This window comes from Chionomys nivalis, chromosome 1, assembly GCF_950005125.1.
Source record: "Chionomys nivalis chromosome 1, mChiNiv1.1, whole genome shotgun sequence".
Taxonomy (NCBI): Eukaryota; Metazoa; Chordata; class Mammalia; order Rodentia; family Cricetidae; genus Chionomys; species Chionomys nivalis.
This window is the reverse complement of record NC_080086.1, coordinates 79,251,031-79,274,496: the sequence shown is the minus strand read 5'-3', so window position 1 is coordinate 79,274,496 and position 23,466 is coordinate 79,251,031. Positions and strand designations below refer to the sequence as shown.

The following is a 23,466-nucleotide window of genomic DNA, read 5'->3' as shown; positions in this document are numbered from 1 at the left end:
CAATTGAGCTATCTGTCCAGCCTCAAAAGTTTAAAACTTTGTAAGAAAATGTGGCCAGGCCTTCTTAAAATATGCAAAAATAAGTGTCAAAGAGGAGTGTATTCATTCATATAAAATACCCAATTTTTTGGACAACAAAAGACATAGGAGGTCAAGGTCCTAGAGTTGATGTTGGGGAAAAATATTTGTAATGTATATATCCAAGGAAATATCTGTGCTCAGAATTCAGAATTCCTTTTTTTTTTTTTTTTTCAAAAAAGTCTCTAGAAAGGTAACTTTACTGAGGACGATGAGCAGGGCAGTTAAGCAGCTCCCATGGGCATATATTTGAGGAAATTTCAACAAGGCACCGTTTCACATCCATCAGATTGGCCAGAATTTCAATCTGATGATATTGTGCTGGCAAGATTGGGAGCATTAGAACTCTGTCTGCAGGAAGAAGTAGAAGTTGATACAATGCTTCCAAGTGGTTTCTTGTGACCCAGGGGAAGATGCTGTGCATTGTCACACAATGTCCCCATCTGTCATGTTGTGGATGTGAAGTGCCTTCCCGAACAAAATGCTTCATAGTTGAGAGCTAGGTCCCCAGCTAGTGGGTCTGTCCACTGAGAGCTGAAGGGGTTGTGAAGGCTCTAACCCAATCAGTAGGTTAATTCACCGATGGATTTGTTGGCATCTTTGGGAGGTGATGAGCATTTTCATGGAGGAACCTTGTTAGGAGAGCTAGATCAAGGTGAGGATGTCCTTGAGATTCCTACCTTGTTCTGGACTTCTCTCTGGCTCCCTCTGCTTCCTGGGTGGACACCAGGTAAGAGGATCGTGTCTTTGAGAGCAACCTGGACTCAAAAATCTATGGCTTCTGGAGCTGGAGTCATGGCTCAGCTGTTAAAAGCACTGACTGCTCTTGCAGAATACCAAGGTTCTGCTCCCATTACCCACACAGTGGCTCACAACCATCTGTAACTCCAGTTCCGACAGCTCTGGTGCCTCCACAGGTACCAGTTGCGTGAGTAGACACATGCATACACGCAGACTCATACACATAAAATAAAAATACACAAATCTTTAAAAAATAAAATCAAGGACTGATAAATGGGATTTCCTCTTCTCTAAGACTGGGGGACCATAGAGGAAGTGGAAGGGGGATTGTAAGAGCCAGAGATGGGGGGGAGGGGACTGAAGTGAAACCGTCCTCTGGACATGCCAAGACAGCGTCACTCCTTAGCTCACAGCAGCTGTGGTTCCCTGCACGCAACTGGCACAAGATCAAGTAAACATCCCAGCGTAGAGCGGGAAGGGATTCGGGAGCCCCCACCCTGGCTGAGGCACTGTTGACAGTTGATGCTCTTAGGGGAGGGAGACTGAGTTTCTTTAAGGGTGTGGTCCCTGGTAGGTAGATGGAGCTCCAGTGGATGACCCCACACCCAGGAGTTTATGGGCAGCTCAAAACTGGATGGGTTATTTAAAAAAGAAGAAGACAAGGAAGCATATGGAGTTGGGAGGGGTGGGGGCAAGGGTGTGGATTCTAAAACACGGCCTAAACTTACAGAAAAGCCCACAGAACCAAGCTGAGCAGGGTGGCACACATCTGTAATCCCAGCACTTGAGAAGTGGAGGTATCTTCAGCGGGAGCAGGAGTTCAAGACGACCTCTGGCTTCTGCACAGCAAGTTCAAGGCCTGCCTGAGCTACACAAGACACTATGTAAAAGAAAAGATTTTAAAAGGCAGTGCCAGGGTGGAGGATGTAGCTCAGTGGGTCAAGAGCTCAAATAGGTTCAGGAAGCCCTGAGCACCATGCAAACAGAGCCTGGGATGCAAGCCGGTGCTCCTGGCACTTGGGGTAGAAGCAGGAAGGTCAGAGGGTCAGTGTCATCCTTAGCTACAGGGTGATTGTGAGGTCGGTCTTGGCAACACGAGTTGCTGTCTCAAAAACCAAACAAAACTAGAGCATGGAGAAGCTTCTGGGGCAGGAGTGACCGGGTTTCACTGAAATGACTTTGTTGAGATCAGCGGAGTTCCGTCAAGGAAAACAAAACACTTGTGAGGTTGAGAGGAGATTTTACACTAAGACTTGGACAGCAGAAAGAGCTGCTGGGAAGGTGAAGATTGCTGGCCACTTGGATTGTTAGGAAAGCGCCTGGGACTCTAATCTGAAGCTGGTGGGGGCCGGGCGGCTGTGAGACTGGGGATGTGGGCAGACGGATCATTGGAAGATGTTCTTTTACGAGGCGTTTGGTCTTAACAGACATAAAGTGCTGAGGGGGTAGCTCAGTGGCAGAGAGAGCCCTTGTCTGGGAGGCACAGGTCTTGGGTTTGCTCCCCTGCCATCCCCCCTCCCCTGTGAAAATTCTTCAGAATGTTCATCTGGTTTAAACAGACATAAATGCCACATCCCTCCAGCTGGACCTGCTCCATCTGTTGCTTCTTGAGAAACCTAGCCGTTTTAATCCCAGTCTCTCTTCCCTGGAGAGGTCTTGAGTTAGCAGAGACTCAAATGTAAATGTGTTCAGGGAGGGAGCTCTGTTGTCAAACAGGGCAAAGGCAGGGGCTGCTGGTTACCAGTTCAAGTCTGAAGACACATTGGCTGTTGGAGGCCAGGCCTCCCTGGCTAGGTGCCCTGTGAGCTTTTCAGCTCTGACCACTAAGAAGGTACTCCAGCTCACTGAAGTTCACAGAAGTACCCCTCAATAGGACCCGGGATTCATCTTCCACTGTTTATATGCTGCCCCTGAAAGGGCTGGAAACCAGCCTGGCATGGATAGTAACCATGGCATCTGTGCCCCAGGAGCTGCCTGTTATTTCCCCAGAATTGCTGGCATTGTGCCTGAGGCCTTGCTGATTCAGCCTGGTGCTGCCTGCTATACACCTCGTTGCCCAGACCTCGTCCAAGGTCACAGGTGTCCCCTGGAGGATGCTAATTTTGATGTCTCTGCTGGGCACTCTCTTCTATGGCCAAGTACAGGGATGCAGCTACAAATAAAGCAGACACGATTCCTGACTCTGTGGAACTTCCCACCTTGTGGGAGAGACAGCCCTGAAAAAACTGAAGTGTTTTGGATAAGGATGAGGAATAAAAAATGCAGGGAGCTTTGGCTGTGTTGTCAGGACAGGGAGAGGAGCCTGATCTTGGGGGTGGTGGGGACAGTAACAAAGGCAGGAAGGCCTTGGCTAAGAAGGAAGTGTCCCCTAATTCCCAAACTGCTTGGGAGTGGGGCAGGTCAAAGGGGGACAGAGTGACGGGAGAGACCTCTTTCACAGGGTCACCTGTGCCCCTCCGGCCAGGCCACACACCTTGACCCAGATTCTTTTTTATAAAATCACATTTATTTACTTATTTAGTGTGGGGTGGGTGGGTATGTGGCTACCATGGAGCATGTGTAGAAGTCAGAGGACAAGTAGGAAGAGTCAGTTCTTTTCTTCCACCACTTGGGCCCTGGGGATCAAACTCAGGTCATCAGGCTTGGAGCCACCTCACCTGCCCTGTTTTGTGCTCTGAAATAGGGTCTTGCTATGTAAGCCTGGCTGACTTGATACACTCTCTAAACCAGACTGACCTCCAACTTTCAGTAATCTTCCTGCCTCTGTTTCCTGCGTGCTAGAACTTCAGTCATTCCCTTTCATGCCCAGCATCACCCCCATGCCCAGCATCACCCCATGCCCAGCATCACCCAATGCCCAGCATCACCCCCATGCCCAGCATCACCCCCATGCCCAGCATCAATCACCACCATGCCCAGCATCACCCCATGTCCAGCATCTCCCCATGCCCAGCATCACCCCATGCCCAGCATCACCCCATGCCCAGCATCTCCCCATACCCAGCATCACCCCATGCCCAACATCACCCTCTTGCCCAGCGTCACCACCATGCCAGCGTCACCCCATGCCCAGCATCACCCCATGTCCAGCATCACCCCATGCCCAACATCACCCCATGCCCAGCATCACCCCATGCCCAGCATCACCCCATGCCCAGTATCTCCCCATGCCCAGCATCACCCAATGCCCAGCATCACCCCCATGCCCAGCATCACCCCCATGCCCAGCATCAATCACCACCATGCCCAGCATCACCCCATGTCCAGCATCTCCCCATGTCCAGCATCACCCCATGCCCAGCATCACCCCATGCCCAGCATCAATCACCACCATGCCCAGCATCTCCCAATGCCCAGCATCACCCCATGTCCAGCATCTCCCCATGTCCAGCATCACCCCATGCCCAGCATCACCCCATGCCCAGCATCAATCACCACCATGCCCAGCATCTCCCAATGCCCAGCATCACCCCATGTCCAGCATCTCCCCATGTCCAGCATCACCCCATGCCCAGCATCACCCCATGCCCAGCATCACCCCATGCCCAGCATCTCCCCATACCCAGCATCACCCCATGCCCAACATCACCCTCTTGCCCAGCGTCACCACCATGTCCAGCATCTCCCCATGTCCAGCATCACCCCATGCCCAGCATCACCCCATGCCCAGCATCACCCCATGCCCAGCATCTCCCCATGTCCAGCATCACCCCATGCCCAGCATCACCCTCTTGCCCAGCGTCACCACCATGCCCAGCATCAATCACTACCATGCCCAGCATCACCCCATGTCCAGCATCACTCCATGCCCAACATCACCCCATGCCCAGCATCACCCCATGCCCAGCATCTTCCCATGACCAGCATCGCCTTCCCCGTCTTAAATTCTCTCTCTCCCACCACCACCCTTACTCTTTCTCTCCCTTTCAATCTGCTTTTGTCCCTTTTTCTTGCTATCTGCCTTCTCATGCCTCTCATCTCAGCCAGCGGTGGTGATAGGAAATCAATCATAGGAGGCCAGTCTGTCTGGCCTCCTTTACTCCCTTCCTTAATGATTATGAGACTCTGGGCAAGCAAGCAGCCAGCCTCTGTGAGAACTGAGACCCTATGTGCATGATGGGGGTCCTCAGATAGTGAAGTCTAGGATAATATAAGGCTTGTAAAGTACTTGAAACTTGAAACAGGCATTTACACACACATGCACACACACACGCACACACACACACCTATCTCCTCAGTGACAGAATTGACTTGGTTCTGTTATTTCTGTTTTCTATGGACATTGTTGTCTCCCAGCCACGGTGCTCCTGATTAAGCTGCCCCCTGCTAGGTTAATTGCATATCTTCTCTCTGTGACTTCTGACTGTCTAATGGGCATTGACTTTGGGATCCTCAGCATGGTATTTTTTTTTTCTAACAAGGCACGTGCCTTGAAGGGACACACTCACACACACAAACTCTCTGCCTGAGGTTGCCAGCTCCTGTAAGACCTGAAACTGGGTGGCCTCTGTACCTAGGTCAGCTTGCACTGAGGTGACAGTTGCAAGTGACCTTGTCATTTGGGCAAAAATATGAAGTCTTCTAGAGCTGACATTCTGTTTATTTTAAAATACCTATTGGGAAGGGAAGACCACCCAGATCTACCCAGGAGGGAGTCTACCATGAGGACCACTGAGATGTCCCTCATCGTCTCAAGCATTGGATACTTTGGTGGAGCTGTTTGATGAGGCTTAGGAGGTGTGACTTTGCTGGAGGACTTCCTGCTTTAAAATGTGAGCTCTCAGGCTGGAGAGATGGCTCAGCAGTTAAGAGCACTGATCTCTCTCCCAGAGAACACGGGTTCAATTCCCACTACCCACAGCTGACAACTGTCTGTAACTTCGGTTCCAGGGAATCTGATACCTTCACACCAATGCACATAAAATAAAGTCAAATTTTATATATATATATATATATATATATATATATATATATATATATGATATGCACTCTCAGCTGCTTCTCCAGCCACCAGGCCTGCCTGCCTGCTGTCACGCTCCCTCTCCGAACTGTAAAGCCCAGATAAGCCCTTCTTTCTACAATAATAAATAAATAAATTATACTTGTGTGTGGTGGTGGATACCTTTAATCCCAGAACTCAGGAGGCAGCAGCCAGAACTCTGAGTTTGAGGCCAGAGCCACATCGAGAGACCCTGTCTCAAAACCATGAATGTGTATTGAGCTGATAAAATGACTCAGTGTGTACCAGTGTCTTCTGCCAAGCCTGATGACCTGAGTTCAGTCCCTGGGACTTACACTGTGGAAGGAGGGTAATCACTCCACAAGTTGTCTGTCCTCTGACCTCCACACGTGTGCTAGTACATTCGTATGAATACTTATACATACACAAATGAATAAATGTAATTTTTAAAACCCCTGTTCTGGGTCATAGTATTGCATGCCTGAAGTCCCAGTGCTAGGAGGTTGAGCCAAGAAGATCCTCAGATCGAGGTCATCCTGGACCAAATTATGAAGCCCTGTGGTCCCTCTCCTTCAAAAGTGTTCTCAGCCCTCGGGGGCATTTACGGATCACTGGTGAGATGGCTGTCAGCCCAAGCACCAAGGACTAGAAAAAGATCACCTTGACAATATGTACATGGTGCTGAGAGCGTCTAGTGGGGAAGGTTGACTTAGTTCGGGAGGTCAGAGAGGTGCCCAGGAAGTCATGTGGGAGTTCAGATTGATGAATGAGCAGGTAAAAGATGGAGAGGGGGGATTCCAGAAGAAAACAGCATTGACAAAGGTAAGGTAGAGAGTAGGGGCAGGTAGAGCTTTCCCTTCAAGACTGATCTCAGCTGCAGGTCTGAGAGTTAATTGCGTGCTGACCCTAGTGAGAGCGGAAATGCAGCCAGCCAGCTGGTGTACTATTTACTTGCATCTTAAGGGCGACATGGAAGTGAAGGCAGAGTGGAGATAGGCTGGTGGGAGGAGAGCTCGACCTGATTAGATCTGTGAGTTTTATAAAAGCTTATTCTGGCTGTGAGGATGCTGAGGTCAAATCCAGTGATTATAGGCTTGAGGAGCTGCTGATGGGCTCGAGGTGAGGAAAGGAAGCGCCTTGGATAGCGCCTTGGCTGCTCAGCTGAGCTGTCCCCTCCCATCTTGACCTCCAGAACACCAAATCACCCTTCCGTGTTGCCCAACAAAAGCAGTAGGAAGTGTGTGGGTGGGCTATCTCAGGAGAAGGTGTTTCCTAAGGCAGGAACCCTTCAGGGGATTCTTTTTCCTGACGCAGAGCGCAGTCCCTGGAATTGATGTAAGTTTCCCAATTCATAGCATGGGGAAAATGACGTCTCTTCTTTCTTCCTCTGTCTCTCCTTTTCAGGCTTATATTTGGCACCCTCTATCCTGCATATTATTCCTACAAGGCTGTGAAGTCCAAGGACATTAAAGAATATGTAAGTACAGCGTCTCGTCTGGGGATGGCTGATGGGGTGAGTGGCTGAGTGTGAAGTCCTGGCAGAGGAAGATATTCCTTTGGGACGGGGACTGGTGACAGGAGGGAACCCCTCGTCGCCCTTCCTCTCATGTGACTTCTTGGGAGTCCTGTCCCCTTCCAACACTGCCCCCTATCTAGACGCTAAGTTTTGACATGAGGGACGCAGAGAAGTATGAGACGAAATTGCTTCTGGAGCTGGAGGCCAAGAGCCATGGTGACTTTCTCTCTCCCAGCCTGGGTTTCCCTGTCTGGGAAACGCTGCAGACTGCAGACCTCTGTCTGGCACTGAGAGGTGCACAGGTCTGCGAAGCCAGCTGACCTGGCTATTTCCTGGCTCTCCAGTTCTGACCCCCTTCCAGACTGTCTTCCAGCACCTGCAGTTTAACCTTGTTGATGTGTAAGCTCTTTGAGGATGAGGTGCTCCCAGTCATCTCCCTCAGGAGGACTCCCTGGTTAGAGGGTTGCCATCATTACTGTTGGGTGGTTTGGGTGCTGCGCACATCATTTCTGGTGATCCCAGGCACCTCCTGTTTAGCCACGCGATTGATCGAGACGGTGTGGAATGAAGGATGTGACTACAAAGTCCTTTCCCTCGTAGGGGACTAGCCCAGGTCAGAGTGCAAGGGATGTGGGTTTGGTCCTAAAGACACCGGTTTACCAAGTCCTAGCTCTGAAATTTATTGGTGCTAATTATATGCTAGACAAGTGGCTTACACCTCCAAGAGCCTCAGGTAATCTTCTAACCAGGCGGTGACAATCCCTCTTCCTCTTAGAAGATGTTACTTGACAAGTTTGGGGTCAGGAGGATGCATTGTTTAGAAGATGGCAATCATTAATGTTGGATGCCCCCAGCATTACCCCGGTCATCCCGGGGTGTAGGTAAAAAGATAATTCAAGGCTGGAGAGATGGCTCAATAGTTAAGAATATTGCTGCTCTCACAAAGGACCAGGGTTCGGATCCCAGCACCCATTTGGCGAGGCTCAGGCATTTGCACACAAGAACACATACACACACACAAAAAGAAAAGTAAAATCTTAATTAATTCAGATTTAGCTTGGAAGTCATTATTTTCATGGATTTCCCAAAAAGTCTTTATGATGTATACCTCCAGATCAGCTGCAACCAAAGCTCAGCCCCCTTTTCCCAGTTTCCCAGAACTACTTGCTTCAGCTACTTCTACAGGGAATCCAGAGCTGGTAAGTTCTGGAGTTACTTCTTCAGTCTCCGGTATGTGTGAGGATGCTCCATGTGCACACTATAAATAGCGGGGAAGTTGCAAACACAGAGGCTCCTGGTTCTCAATTGACACAGCCCAGGCTAAAGCAAAAGGCAGCTTCTTCCAGCCCTGCCCCTCCTGACCCCTTCCCACCTGTGGTGTTCAGCAGCTGTGCCAGGCAGGGAGGCCCTTACTATGGTCTCTATAGTGCGAGGGTTGATCTTCTGCAAAGCAGGGGAGGGGAGATGCGGGGTGGCTGAGCACGCTCTCAGCCAGCTGGGAGAGATCAAACCCTGGTAAATTGTTATGCACTGACTAAACTCACAGGAGCCCGATGAATGACCAGAATGGTGATTCATTAATTTAGAGTGAAAACCAACCGACAAACAGAACAGCTGTCTGTGTTGGCTGGCGCGTGCACACTGTCCCCCTGCGGGAAAGCTTGGAAGTTAGGATTCAAGGTTCCTGGGTAAAAATGGCATTGGGAGACAGGAGCTGGGCAGTACCAGGGGAGACCTGCCTCCCTCCTCTGTCCTCACATGCTCTCTCTCTCTTTCTCTCTGACACACACAGAGAGACAGAGACAGATTAAAAAAAAAAAAAATGAAAGCACTTTGGGGAGGAAAGAATTTGGCTAACACTTCTAGGTCCCTGTCCATCATTGGCAGAACCCAGGCCAGGAACTCAAGCAGGGGCTTAAAGGTAGGCCTGCTTGTTAGTCATGCAGCAGTGCCTCTAACCAAGAAATTCACTCACAGCCAAGGAAGTGCAGCAGAAACCATAGAGAGTGCTGCTCTGATGGCTCCTGCTTGGCTAACTCACTTATTTAGTCCAGGACTACCAGTCTAGGGAATGGTACTGCCCACGGTGGGCTGTGCCTCCTACATCAGTTAGCAGTCAAGACCATCACCTATGGACACTGCCACAGGCCAGTTTGATCTAGGGAATTTCTTGATGAAGACTCTACCAAATGATTCCCATCTGTGGCACTCATAACCTCATCTGTGCGGGAGAAAACCTGGGACTTTCCTGAGACCCCACCTTCTCCTCCCCTATCCAGTTCCATTAGTTCCCATGTCCATTTGATGACAGTCCCCCTTCGTCCTTAGAACCCTTGTCATCATCCAAACCAGGTCTCCCATCCTCAGACACTCCTGAGATCTGCTTCCCACCATTTTCCCTGGGATGAGTCAATGGTCTCTTAAACTAGCTTTCAAAAATACTTTTTTAGCTGGGCGGTGGTGGCACATGCCAGCATTCGGGAGACGAGGCAGGCGGATCTCTGTGAGTTCAAGGTCAGCCTGGTCCACCTGGTCTACAAGAGCTGACTCCAAAGTTACAGAGAAACCCTGTCTTGAGGGGAAAAAAAAAGTATTATTTTTAAATTGGTTACATCTGAAATTATATTTATTGTCTATAATTTACAAAATATGTACAAGAAACATAGGTTATTAGATAATGGAAATTTATTTTATTTTATGTGTATGGATGTTCTACCTGAATGTCCATAAGTACAGGGCATCAAATCCCCTGGGACTTGAGTTACAGAAAGTTGTGAGCCACCGTGTTGTTGCTGGGAATTGAACCCAGGTCCTCTGGAAGGGCAGCTAGTACTCTTAATGGCCCAGCTATCTCTTTATCCCAGGATAATGCAAAGACCCAACTCAGAAAAGTTCTCTCGGTCTCTTTATAAAATTTATTTAACTTAGTTTATGTGCATTGGTGTGAAGGTGTCAGATCTCCTGGAACTGGAGTTACAGACAATTGTGAGCTGCCCTGTCGGTGCTGGGTCCCCTGGTAGAGCAGACAGTGCTTTTAACCCCTGAGCCATCTCTCCAGCCCCTGGGAAGAATTCCCTTTTAAGGGTGCATGTGATTACAGTTGGTAGGATGACCTTGCCATCTCAATATCCTTAATAACTCTGCCAAACCCTTTTAGCTCTATAGTGGTCACCATCCCTGGGGCGCCACTTTAATAGTGAGGAGATCCTTTCTCAAAACTGAAACTGTTGGAATTAATGTGTTAGCTAATATTAGACACAGTCATTGGGCAGGAATGAGTGAAAGTTCAGGTGTGCCCCCCAGAGACAAAATTGATTTGCATCCTTATGGAAAGAATATTGTCGTTGAAATCAGTTTTCTAGAACTATAAATAATAGCCAGTGTTGAGAAGTAAGATACCTGAAGAAACAGGATAATCTGGAACTATATGCTGGACACCTGGCATTCATAGAACACCCAGTCTTTCATATTTTTTCCTATTACGTTATCTTTTTTAAAAAAAAAATTTGTTTCTATACATATTTAAATCCCTGTTTGAAATCTTTGATTCTTTGCAGTTCAAGGTCGAGTCAGGAGCTTTGTTGTTTTTGTGAAAGGTTTTGCTCTGTAGTCCAGGCTGACCCCAACCTCATGATCCTCCTGAGAGCCCCGAGCGCCAGGGTTCTCATCAAGACTTTGAAAACAGCTTAGAGTGTCAATTCTGGGTCTCCTCGTCTTGGCTTCCCTTCTCTGAGGCTCTCCCCTCTTGGACTTGTGGCCAGTCTGGCAGGCTCAGACTCCTTCCCCAGCTCTCTGTCCTAAAGTATGGCTAACCTGGATAAAGTCTAAGAGTCCTCCAAGGGTTTTGCTTGAAGTCTTACCCTGTACAACAGCCTGTTTGCTCCCAGCATGGAAGGTAGTAGAACTGTACCTGAATTCGGGAAGTATGGGGAGGGTAGCGACGGGCACCTCCGTGTCCGCGGCCTCGGGCTGGGCAGCCATGGCCTTGTCTACCAAGTCTTTCTTTCACAGGTCAAATGGATGATGTACTGGATTATATTTGCGCTCTTCACCACAGCAGAGACGTTCACAGACATCTTCCTTTGCTGGTAAGTGCTCCAGGGACTGGCACGTTTCAGAGGGCAGCTTTGTGGGTGGGGAGAGGTAGAAAGGACCTCAGCCTTCCCTTGGGCAGAGGAGCAGGGCCAAAGCTGGAATGTTAGCTGCAGCATTTTTAGTAAATTACTCCATAAAAGTTGCTCAAGTAAATTTCCGTGCTGGACTTCCGTGTAGGGCCCTAGGGATGCAGTATCGACTGCATGGGCAGAGCTCCTCCGTGACCCGAGCTGGTGACGTGTTCGCATGCCAGAGAAGGAAAAAGTGATGTACGGGAGTGTGCATGAAGGGGCTAAGCCTCAGGAGTAAACACTAATGCTGTACGCATGAGGTCCTGGGTTCGAGATCTAGCACTGCAAGACAAAATAAGCATGCAATCAAAATGCCACGTTTCCTCCTGACCCCTGTGCTCTTTCATACCCGCTGTTCACACTTGTGTGTCCTCATAAAACATTTGTTGGTGCCAGGCATGGTATTTTAATAATTGCAGGACTCTTGAGGCAGAGGCAGGCGGATCTTTCTGAGCTTGAAGCCATGTTGAACATAGTGGGTTCCAGGACAGCCAAGACTACATCGAGAAACTCTGTCTCCAGATAACAAAAATGAAATAGTTGGTGTGTTAATAAATACACTTACACAGACTTTTTTAATTTTTAAAATTTGATTGTGCCGTGTGTGTGTGTGTGTGTGTGTGTGTGTGTGTGTACTGCATACGATGCACACGTGGTGCATTGAGCACAAACGCGCCATGGCACACAAGTGGAAGTCAGAGAACAACCTTGGAGCTGTCTTATCAACCTTGTACAGCAAGCACCTTTACTGCTGAGCCATCTCACTGGCCCAGTGTTTTTCTTTTCTTATGGTAACTTTTTTGTCGTTGTTGATTTTGTTTTTGGAGGGTAACTGTTTTGAGACAGTGTCTCAATGTAGCCTAGGCTAGTTTTTTCCACTAAAAGTTCCTCGGTGGTGGCGCATGCCTTTAATCCTAGCACCTGGGAGGCAGAGGCAGGCGGATCTCTGTGAGTTCGAGGTCAGCCTGGTCTACAAGAGCTAGTTCCAGGACAGGCCCCAAAGCTACAGAGAAAACCTGCCTCGAAAAACCAAATAAATAAAATGCAAAAAAAAAAAAGTTCCTCTTTTAGGTTCCTAAGTATGCTCCTTATATTTTTTTGTTTTCTCTTTTTAAATAATAGTATTAGACATAACAGTTCTCAGTCTGCTTATTGAATTTATTTTGGAAATACTTTCATGTGAGCATAAGCATATCTACCTATTTTTCAATGGCCACATAGAATTTCATGGTCTAGATGAAGTATAACTTATTTAATTAGTGTCCTTTTGGAATGTTTGAAGACGTATTTTACTTTTAATTGTGTATCGGTCCACTTGCGTGTGTGTGTGTGTGTGTGTGTGTGGGTGGGTGGGTGGATGGGGGAGGGGAGTTGTGCACATGAGTACAGGACTTGAGGAGGCCAGAGCAGTATGCACTCTTAACTACTGAGTCTTCTCTCCAGTCCCAATTAATGTCCTTTTGATGGACAATAAGTTGTTTGACTTCTTTTACTTATAAACAATACAGTTGCTAGATGTACTGAGATGAAAGGTAAGTGCCCCCCATCTCGCCCTGTCGGTTTGATTTTCTACCACTTCTACAAGTTAGAAGTTGGGGCTAAGCAAACCAGGTTCCCTGCTCAGAACCTCCCAAGGCCAGGGTCAAGGTGTGGAACAGCCAGGCTCTGACTGAAGGCTCTGGGAACATTCCCGCTTACAGTCACTGAGGCTGTGAGCTGCATTTTACCTGTCGTGGTTGTAGGACCACGGGCTCTGTTTTCTTAGCCTGCACCACTCCCTTCTTCAAGCTCACAATGCTATCTTGATCCTGCTCAGGCTTCAGATTGTGTCTTCTGCTTCCAATGGAAGATCTGTGTGTTGGCTATGTAACGTGTAATTAGATAGGCTCACCCAGATAATCCAGCTGTCTTCCCACCTTAAAATTGGCTGTGAGTAACCTTCATTACATCTGTAAGTACCTTATATGAACGAGGTACATGTGACAGGGGCAGACATCAGGAGAAGGTCATCAGCAAAATCCTGTCTAGAGTGGGAATATATGTGGTACCTGGTGTGTCCAGAGTGTTTATACAGGCAGGGTAGAATTCCTGCCTTTCTGCTTGTCAGCTGGAGGCCTCACCTGTTCCTCCTTGGCCCTCTTAGCTGGTGGTGTCTAGGAGTTTATGGATGGGGAGTGAGAGTCCCTTGCCCTGCTCCTGGAGGCCTCAGCTCTGCAGAGAAGTGCTCCTGGAATCGGCCCCTCACATGGCATTCATCCTCATTCCCTTCTGTTTACCACCCTTCCAGGGCACTTTCCACTTTTCCTCCTCACAGTCAAGTCTCTCTCTCTCTCTCTCTCTCTCTCTCTCTCTCTCTCTCTCTCTCTCTCTCTCTCTCTCTCTCTCTCTCACACACACACACACACACACACACCCTTCCTCCCTCCCTCTCTTTCTCTCCTCCCCTCTTCTCCCTTCTCCTTTCCCCTTCCTTCCCTTCCCCTCCCCTCCCCTCTCCTCTCTTCTTCACTCCTTGATGGAAGCAGCAACTCAGTGGTCACAGAAGAGATAGGATGATGATTTGCTTCCCAACTCGTGGGGGTTATTTCATTTGATCCTTTTTAAATTATAAAATAATTTATGCACATGGCAAAGTAAAATTGAAACAGTACATTGAAAATTAAGTACATAGGCCGAGGATGTGGTTGTTTTGCTGATCATGTGTAAGGCCTGGGGTTCAGTCCCTGCACCACCAAAGGAAGCCAGACAGAAAGGGGAGGCGCAGGGAAGAAAGGAAGAATGAAGACCTAAGGCCCACTGCTAGGCTGGATAGCCTCTGGAGGTCCACTGCTGGGTACCGGATGGATAGCCCCTGGAGGCCCACTGCTAGGCACTGGATAGCCCCTGGAGGTCTACTGCTGGGCACTGGATAGCCCCTGGAGGTCCACTGCTGGGCACTGGATAGCCCCTGGAGGTCTACTGCTAGGCACTGGATAGCCCCTGGAGGTCCATTGCTGGGCACTGGATAGCCCCTGGAGGTCCACTGCTGGGCACTGATAGCCTCTGGAGGTCTGCTGCTGGGCACTGGAGGTCCACTGCTAGGCACCGGATGGATAGCCCCTGGAGGTCCACTGCTAGGCACCGGATGGATAGCCCCTGGAGGTCCACTGCTAGGCACCGGATAGATAGCCCCTGGAGGTCCACTGCTAGGTACTGGATAGCCCCTGGAGGTTCACTGCTGGGCACTGGATAGCCCCTGGAGGTCCACTGCTGGGCACTGGATAGCCCCTGGAGGTCCACTGCTAGGCACCGGATAGATAGCCCCTGGAGGTCCACTGCTGGGCACTGGATAGCCCCTGGAGGTCCACTGCTGGGCACTGGATAGCCCCTGGAGGTCCACTGCTGGGCACTGGATAGCCCCTGGAGGTCCACTGCTGTGCACTGGATAGCCCCTGGAGGTCCACTGCTGGGCACTGGATAGCCCCTGGAGGTCCACTGCTGGGCACTGGATAGCCCCTGGAGGTCCACTGCTAGGCACTGGATAGTCTCTGGAGGTCTACTGTCTAACCGCTCTCTAACCTATTCTGTTGAAGGCGCTGCGGGCTGCATTCCTGCCACCCAGCTCCCAGCTGCCTGGCTAGCTTATGCCCCAAAATAACAACACACAAACTGTATTCATATAAACACTGCTTGGCCCATTTCTATTAATGTGTGTAGCACCACGAGATGTACTTACCAGGAAGATTCTAGCCTACGTCCATCCTGGGTCGGAGCTTCATTGCATCTGCCCCAGAGAGAAGAGGAAATGGCATCTGTCTGAGGCATCTTACCTCACTTCCTCTTCCTCCCAGCATTCTGTTCTGTTTACTCCACCCACCTATGTTCTAACCTATGAGGCCAAGCAGTTTCTTTATTAATTAACCAATGACCTTCCTCCATCACTAGTTATCTCCATCAAGTTGACTCAGCTTCAGAGTCCTCGGAGAGGAAAGCACAGGTTGAGGAATTGGCCCGTGGGCGTGTCAGTGGGGGATTGTGATAGGTAACTGATGTAGGAGAACTCAGTCCAGAGGGCAGCACACCCCTCACCAGGTGCTTCTGGGCTAGATAGTAAAGGCAGCTGAACAGGAGCCTGCGAGGGAGCAAGTCCGCAAGCCACATTCTTCCACTCAACAAGGGACGAGCAGGAGCTTCCTTTTCAGTGATCCTGTGTTGGGTCTGAGGAAACACTGAAGGAACACCCCAGACTCAAACCGTATGCAAGAACAAAGAGGGTGTATTATACCATCATGCACGTGGGGTCACATAGGGTCACTTACCTCTGTGAAAGGGTAGTGGCCCCAGCAGGATGTGTAGGCTGCTTTAAGTATAGTTAAGGGGCGTTTCAGGGCCAGCTGTATAATTAGTTTAAACAAGCAGCAGTTACACTAGTATATTTCTAATTGGCTGAGGTTTAGTCTTATCACTTTTGGTCACATCTTCACAAGCTGGGGCATGACTGGGAAGGGGGCTGCTGGGTGTATCCTTGAGATACTGTGAGGCTAATTTAGGCCCTCTGTGTTTGTTCTCTCCCTCCACCCTGAATGGAAGGGCCTTGTAGATAAATGGCCCTTTGTTGGAAAAGACACCTGTGTGTCCTTCTCAGTTGTGAAAGTGGCAGAGTTTAACCCCTTCACCTGGAGATGAAGCTGAGCTTTCAGTCAGGACCTTCACAGGTAGAGTTTGGTTGAGAAGGAAGTGCAGGCTGGGAATGAGGAAGTGGAACCAGGACTGGGGCAGTTCTGGGACAAACAGAGACTGGATTTCCATTCGCGGGCACCATTTGTAGAGGTAGATTAAGGTCTGTTGATTCTTCCTTAGGAGTTGTTTTCTGCCTCTAAGCATCCGGTCCTGGAGGGGCAGGCAGTCCCTTATCTCTGGAGTTGTTGCAGTCCTACACCAGCTTCCCGTCCTGATTCAGGGCCCCAGCCCAGTGATAAGGATGGGCTGCCCTGGGCTGGAACACGCGGGAGACAGGGAGGGTGGGAGAGGCCACCTGTGTTAATGCTTTTCACATTGATTGTCGCTGAAACGTGCTCTGTTGGTCTGACAGAGGAGGCCCACGGGATGAACTAAAAAGTGGGGAGACAGAAAAAAATTGTTGTTTTTCAAAGATATTCTTAGAAGTATATATTTGTGTGTGTGTGTGTGAGAGAGAGAGAGAGAGACAGACAGACAGACAGACAGAGACAGGGAGACAGAGAGAGAGAAAGAGAGGGGGAGAGAGAGAATGTGTGTGGATGCATTCATTACAGTCAAAATCCCCAGAGATGAAGGTATAGGCAGTTGTGAGCCTGCCAGTATCAGTGCTGGGAACCAAACGCCCATCCTCTGGGCAGCAAGTGTTCTTAAGCACAGGATGTCTCTCCAGCCTTCTTGCAGGAACAGGAAGGTTTTAAAAGCTGCATCAGCATGGGTGGGATATGCCAGAAAGATTTCTATCGAACAAGCGATCTGTAACAAATGGTTCAGAGAATCAAGATAGTCTGAGCAGTCCTGAGGGGCCCCTAGGAAAGTCTGATAGGCATTCCTCAAACTCTGACGGTGTAGCCTAGGACAGAGGCTCTTACTTGACTGTACTGAGAATGCCATTACTCCGTCTATACCGTCTATATGGAGGTGCCTGCTATCTACAAAGTACACACAGATAATTCACTCCTGAGCCCCCATGCCATTGCCTTGTTTGCATGTGTATTCAAAGAAGCATGCAGAGGGAAGTGTGGTGGAAGCTTGGCTTGTAATAGCCAAGGGTTATCATCAATCCCTTTGCCTGGAAGATGCTTGCACACCTATAGGAAGCCATGAAGAGGACCGAAGCTTTACATGTTCTGGTATGAGACAGTCCCCAATGTATACTGTTGATTCTGTGCAGATTAGAGAAAGCAAGGTGTTGAAGGAAGTGTAGAGATGCTGCCAGGCTACCAATGCCACCACCAGACAGCTAAAGGAATCACAGGTACCTATGTGATTGAGCAGGCCTAGCTCCTAGTCCAAGATGTGCAAGAAACTGATGAAGAAAAGGTCTAGAAGACGTGGTGGGAAGGAGACTCTCCTGTATACTCTTACTTTCTTTAGCGTTTCTTAACTGTGTGCATGCATGACCTACTTTTTTAAAATATCTTTTACATAATACCAGAAGAGCTGCAGTGTGACGGCTGCCCTTGGGACTGTCTGTCTGAGCTTGCTGGATTCAGTCGCCTTCCCCTTGGGCTGGCAAATAATTTGTTTTCAAAACAAAAGTTCCTCCATTATTAATCACCCGTGTGTTTCACTCTGGGGGAATCAATCACACCTCCCCTCTCTTAGCCCCAGTCTTCTATGGCTGTGAAAGATGAAACAGCTTTGCCAGGAAAGAGCCCTCCCCACCCCCACCCCACCCCAGTTGCTTGGAGAACATTCAGGAAGAGCCTACTGGAGGCAGAAAGCAGACAGGCTTTGGTGAGGTGGAACTGCTGATGGGGAGGGAGGGTGGGAAGCGTGTGCCTTTGAAAAGGCTCTGACATGGCTTGCTAGGGATTGCTTTTTATTTTCAGCTCCTTCCTCAGGAAAGGATGCCTGGGAAAGACTTACTTTTTGATCCTCAGACTAGCATAAGAGGCCTGCTCGCCCACTGTGTCTTGTTTTAAGGATGCCTGAGATTCCTTTTAAGGAGATGTGGTCCAACTTGGGAACCTGAAAATGACTGATGGGAAGGGAGATATTTATTCAGCTCATAGATCCCTAGAAACAGGAAGTGTGGCTTACCACACTACACCATACAAGGCCACAAGGGTAGGTGCCAGGATGGGTCTGGAGGCAGAGGGTAGGAACAGTGGCTCTCACTGTGGGCACAGTTCCATGGGAAGGAATACACTAGGAAGGTGAGTGTGTTTGGGGTTGCTATTGCCAATGGTTCTGAGATTCAGGTGCAGGTGCATCTCTGGCTCTGGCTTCTGCTCCTAGGGAAATGCAAGCAAGGGCAGAGTGGCTCAGAGTATAAGATCCCGCAGACTCTGGACCACTGGCCTGTGTGTGGCTGTAGGACTCTGAGCAAGGGCCTTTCCTCACCCACTAGCTCACTCTCACTCCCAGCAGTGATTCCCCTTTCTTAATAGACTGTCTCTGTTTCTTCTTTTACAAAAACAGAAATGGGGGATGAGCATGGTGATTTGTAGCTGGGACAGGCAGATGTTTGTGAGTTCAAGGTTAGCTTAGTCTACATAATGAGTTCTAGGCTACTGGAACTACAGGTGACACCCTGTCTTTAAATGCAATAAAAAGGCAGCTGGGGTGGGGGGTTGCTAGAGAAATGGCTCCGCAGTTAAGAGTGTTTGCTGCTCTTGCAGAGGACTAGACTTAGGTTCTCAGCATTCATTAGGTGAATCACAACTCTAGCTTCTGGGGGAATCTGGTGCCCTCTTCTGGCCTCCATGGTCACTGCACTTACATGCATAAACCTACGCTCACACACATGCATACACAAAATCTAAAAATAAAATATTAGAAAAAAGTAAAGTTCAGAAGGAGCCTTGTGCTGGGAGCGCATTCTTGGCTAGCTCTAAGAATTGGCTTGCCCTAGTAAGGACACTTCCCCCAGGGTCAGCAAAGCCTCAGGATGTCACATTGTCAATACAGAAAATCAAAACTGGTGGTAATCTACCTCTGGGCGCCACAATATAATTGTGGTTATTCAGGTTATTCACAGCCCCAAGTAGAGACTGAGGTGGTGGGGTTGAAATCTGAGTCAAACCCTACTTACTACATGGTCCCACTGGTCTGCATCCACTTGAGGGACTTGGCTTTTCCATTTTTTTCAGACTTGCTGTAGAGTAGCAGAGACCCACTATGACACTTGTCTCAGGTTGATATTATTTTATCAGGCAATCCTAAATTCAAGGATGTCAGGCCCTCTCCTCTCCTCTTCTCATACCTCCATCCTCTTTCTCTGCTTGTTGGTGTTTCTGAAGGTATATGTGCATGTGTGTGTGCAAGTTGCACACACTTGCACACACACACACTCAGGTGTTTCTAAAGATACACATCATGGGCTGGAGAGATGGCTCAGTGATTAAGAGCACTCGCTGCTCTTCCAGAGGTCCTGAGTTCAATTCCCAGCAACCACATGGTGGCTCACAACCATCTATAATCAGATCTGGCAACTTCTTCTGGCCTGCAGGGATACATGCAGGCAGAACACTGTATACATAATAAATAATTTAAAAAGACAAAGATACACATCATGTGTGCCTCATGTATTTGTAGGCCAGAAAAGAGCTTCTGTTGTGGTTCCTCTGATCCATCTACTTTTTTTGAGAGACTGGATCTCCATGCCTGTGGCTCCTCCTTGAGGAGGCTAAACTGGCTGGCCAGAGTGCTAGGGATTTGCCTGTCTCTGCCTCGCCAGCACCAGGGTTGTAAGTACATGCGACTACATCTGGCCTTTTTCTTTCTGTGCAGTTCTGTGGATCACACTCGCAAAGCAAGCTTTCTCCTGACTTCACTACCTCCTCAACCAAGATGCCAAAATCTTGTCTCTTTCTGGAAGTTCCAAAATTGCAGGGATCTGTGCCACTCCCCTTGTAGTGCCATAGTTAAGCTGACTTGGATAGGTGGAGGGGAAGTGTTTGTGGGACACATGAATGAATGGGCCCGCGGGTGTGTAGGAGGCCAGGATCGGGTGTTACTTCATACCTCACACTCTTCTTTCTTTTGGCACACACAAGAAAAGATTACGATCTCTGTGCCTGCCGTGGAGTTGAGTAGAGTAAGTCAGATTCTCCTGCTTGGTAGGAGGTGGGCTCCTCTTCTGCCTCTATCGAGATAAGAAAGGGAGGTACCTGGCCAGTGTGGAGACCCTGCTAGCTCCACCCTACTGTAATTCCCCTGGTCTCTGTGTCTCCTGGCCATCAATAATGAAGGGTGAGTAATGACATGCCCAGATACAAACTTGACCTTCTGAGCCCACAGCTGCAGCTGGATCCACATGCCAACCGCAGTGAGCAGTCGCCCTGCCGTTTCTGCTGCCAGCTGCTGTCAGGCAGAGCCACGCTGCCATTGCTGGAGGGAACCTGCCTTCCTGTTTTCCTGGGAAACAGGAACAAAACAAAACACAAATTGGCTTTCAGGGAGAGGTCTTGGGTGTGCAGATGTGCATGTGTGTGCGCGTGCCTTCCACAAGTGGAGGATGAGGAATCTGGGAACCTCATCTGTGTCTGAGGTGGGAGGCACCCATGCCAACCATGGTCCTTTCTACACGGGCCTCGGGTAGTGCTTCCGAGAATGGAATGAAAAGTGTATTTTTCTTATCTTTCCAGGTTCCCATTCTATTACGAACTAAAAATAGCATTTGTAGCCTGGCTGCTGTCTCCCTATACAAAAGGATCCAGCCTCCTGTACAGGAAGTTTGTTCACCCCACACTGTCTTCAAAAGAAAAGGTAATTGACACTTCTTCTAGCAAGCAAAAAATAAATCAAAGTTCTGTGTAGAAAGAACTTTTCTGTTCCAGGAGACCCCTCGTGGTTCCTCTTTACTTCAGCAGGTAAGCTGTTTCCTTTAATAGCTACACACACACACACACACACACACACACACACACCTTCTCTCTCATTCTCTCTCTCTTTCACTTACTGTATGTGGGCACGTGCATGCCGTGGCACACGTGAAGATCAGAGGACAGCCTGCAGGGAGAACAATGGTTCTCTCTTTCCACCATAAGTATCCTAAGACCTGGACTCAGGTTGTAAGGCTGAGCCATCTCTGCAGTCCATCTCAATTTTGTTTTTTAGATAGGGTCTCATTCTGTAGCCTAGGCTATCTCTGAATTCACAATGTAGTTCCTGATTCTCCCGCCTTAGCCTCCCATGTGCTAGGTTAGGGCTTACACCACTGTACTCAACCCTCATGCCTTTTTGAAAGCACTTTAGTAGCGGGGCATTGATGTTGAATGCCTTTAATCGCAGCACTCAGGAGGTAGAGGTAGATGGATCTCTGTGAATTTGAGGCTAGTCTGCTCTACAAAATGAGTTCCAGGCCAGACAAGGCTAAACAGTCCCCTCCCCAATTATTTTTCAAATTGTACTTTTATTATTCTAATTGTATGTATCTATGGAGTATTGCGCGATAATCTTATAGATGCATTTAATTGTGCTGACCAAATCAAGGTAGTTAGTGTTACTTTCTCCTTATAATCTTTAAAAAATTATTAGTACATAGTAATTGAACATATTTATGGGGTACAGTGTGATATTTCAGCATTTGTACAGTGTGTGTGGAGCAAATCGGGGTAATTAGTTCTTCCTGGTTTTTGCTTTGTCTGTGGAAGCTCCACCTCCTCTCTCTCTGTCTCTCTTCCCGCTCACTGTGAACTCCTGTCACTCCGTGGTTTCAGAACACTGACGCTCATTACTTCTGTCCGTAGTGCTGCCCAGCTTCCCATGTCCCTTGTGTCCTCTTGATCTCTGCATCCACACTGACTATTTCTTTCCCTGCACAGGAAAGAAAAAATGGTGTTTGTACTTCTGGGTCTGGCTAATTTCACCTTACTCAGCATCCTCCACAGTGGCCCATTTTCCTTAGAAAGATTATCTTTCTGTATTATAGCTGAGTAATTTTCCATTATGGATATTATACCATATTTCCTCATTTATCCAATGATGAGCATATGGATTTCCTATCTTACTATTATCAGTACTACAGCAATATCTCATTGGTTCAAAATCTACAGTTACAGGAAAAAAACATTTCATAGAATTCAGTATTCCTTGTGCTGGAGAGATGGCTCAGCAGTTAAGAGTATTTGTTGCTCTTCCAGAGGACCTGAGGTTTTCCCAACACTCACATGGTAGCTTACGACCATCTGTAATTCCAGCTCCAGGGGATCCAACATCCTCTTCTAACCTCTGCAGGCACCACACACACTTGTGATGTTTATACGTACGTGCAGGCAGAACACTTACACACATAAAAATAAAACAGATAAATCTAAAAATAAATATCTAAAAACAGAACTCAGTATTCACAACAAAGCTATCAAAATTACATACAGAAGGAGTATACATGAACATGATAAACCCCATGTATGACAACTCACTGCCAGTGTTATACCTGATTGGGGAGAAGTTTTCAGTTTTGCCTTTATGTCTCAGATAAGACAAGTTTGTGTCCACCTACACTATTCCTATTCTTATAGTATTGGAAGGTCTCTCCATAGCAGTCAGGCAGGATAAATAAATAAAAGACATACATACATACAAGAAGAGGAGTCTACCACTTCTATTTATATATAATCTGATTCTGTTTATAGAAAAACCTAAGGATTCCACAAAAAGACTAAACTGACAAATGAATTCACTAAAGTCAAAGAAATAAAAAATATACCAAGGTATCAAATCAGTACTATTGGGGCTAGAGAGTTGGTTCTATCAGTAAAGTGTTTGCTGTGCAAGTGTGAGGACCTGAGTTCTCATCCTGCATACCCACAGGACAAGACCGGCTTAGAGTGCCTGCCCGTAACCCAGCCCTGGTGGGTGGGGGAGGAATGGAGACATAGATCTTCTGGAAATCCCTGTGTGGAAGTCTAACCACATCAGTGAGTTCAAAGTTCAGTGAAGACTCTGTCTCAAAAAATGGGAGGTAGAGAGGGATAGAGATATGGCTTCCACATTTGTGTGCACATATGTACACACACATGCATAAGTAAGTGAACACACACACACACACACCACGCTCAGTAACAGTCCTTCTTTATTATGGTGTTAAAGATTGAGCCCAGGGATTCATGAATGCTAGGCAAATGTTCTGCCACTACCTATGTCCCCAGCCCATCACTCACATCCTTAACACACCAATGACAATATTGTTGACAAGGACGTCTGAAAGTACTCGTTTTGTTTAAAAAGTGTGTGTTTGCACATGTTTGGACATAATGGCTGGGCACGCTGGCTCACACCTGTAATCCTCACTCTCAAGTGGCAAAGGCAGGAAGATTACAAGTTTGAGGCCAGCCTAA

General features: G+C 48.2%; 1 protein-coding gene across 3 annotated transcripts in view; it reads left to right on the top strand.

Annotated features, from left to right (window-relative positions):
* Reep1 (receptor accessory protein 1) overlaps window positions 1–23,466 on the top strand; it is a 105,223-nt gene that overhangs the window by 45,515 nt on the left and 36,242 nt on the right. For all 3 annotated transcript variants that reach the window (XM_057766482.1, XM_057766476.1, XM_057766492.1), the window contains exons 2-4: window positions 7,184–7,256; window positions 11,307–11,383; window positions 20,773–20,893. In XM_057766482.1, the coding sequence (XP_057622465.1) occupies window positions 7,184–7,256; window positions 11,307–11,383; window positions 20,773–20,893 (271 nt within the window). The remainder of the gene's footprint in view (window positions 1–7,183; window positions 7,257–11,306; window positions 11,384–20,772; window positions 20,894–23,466) is intronic.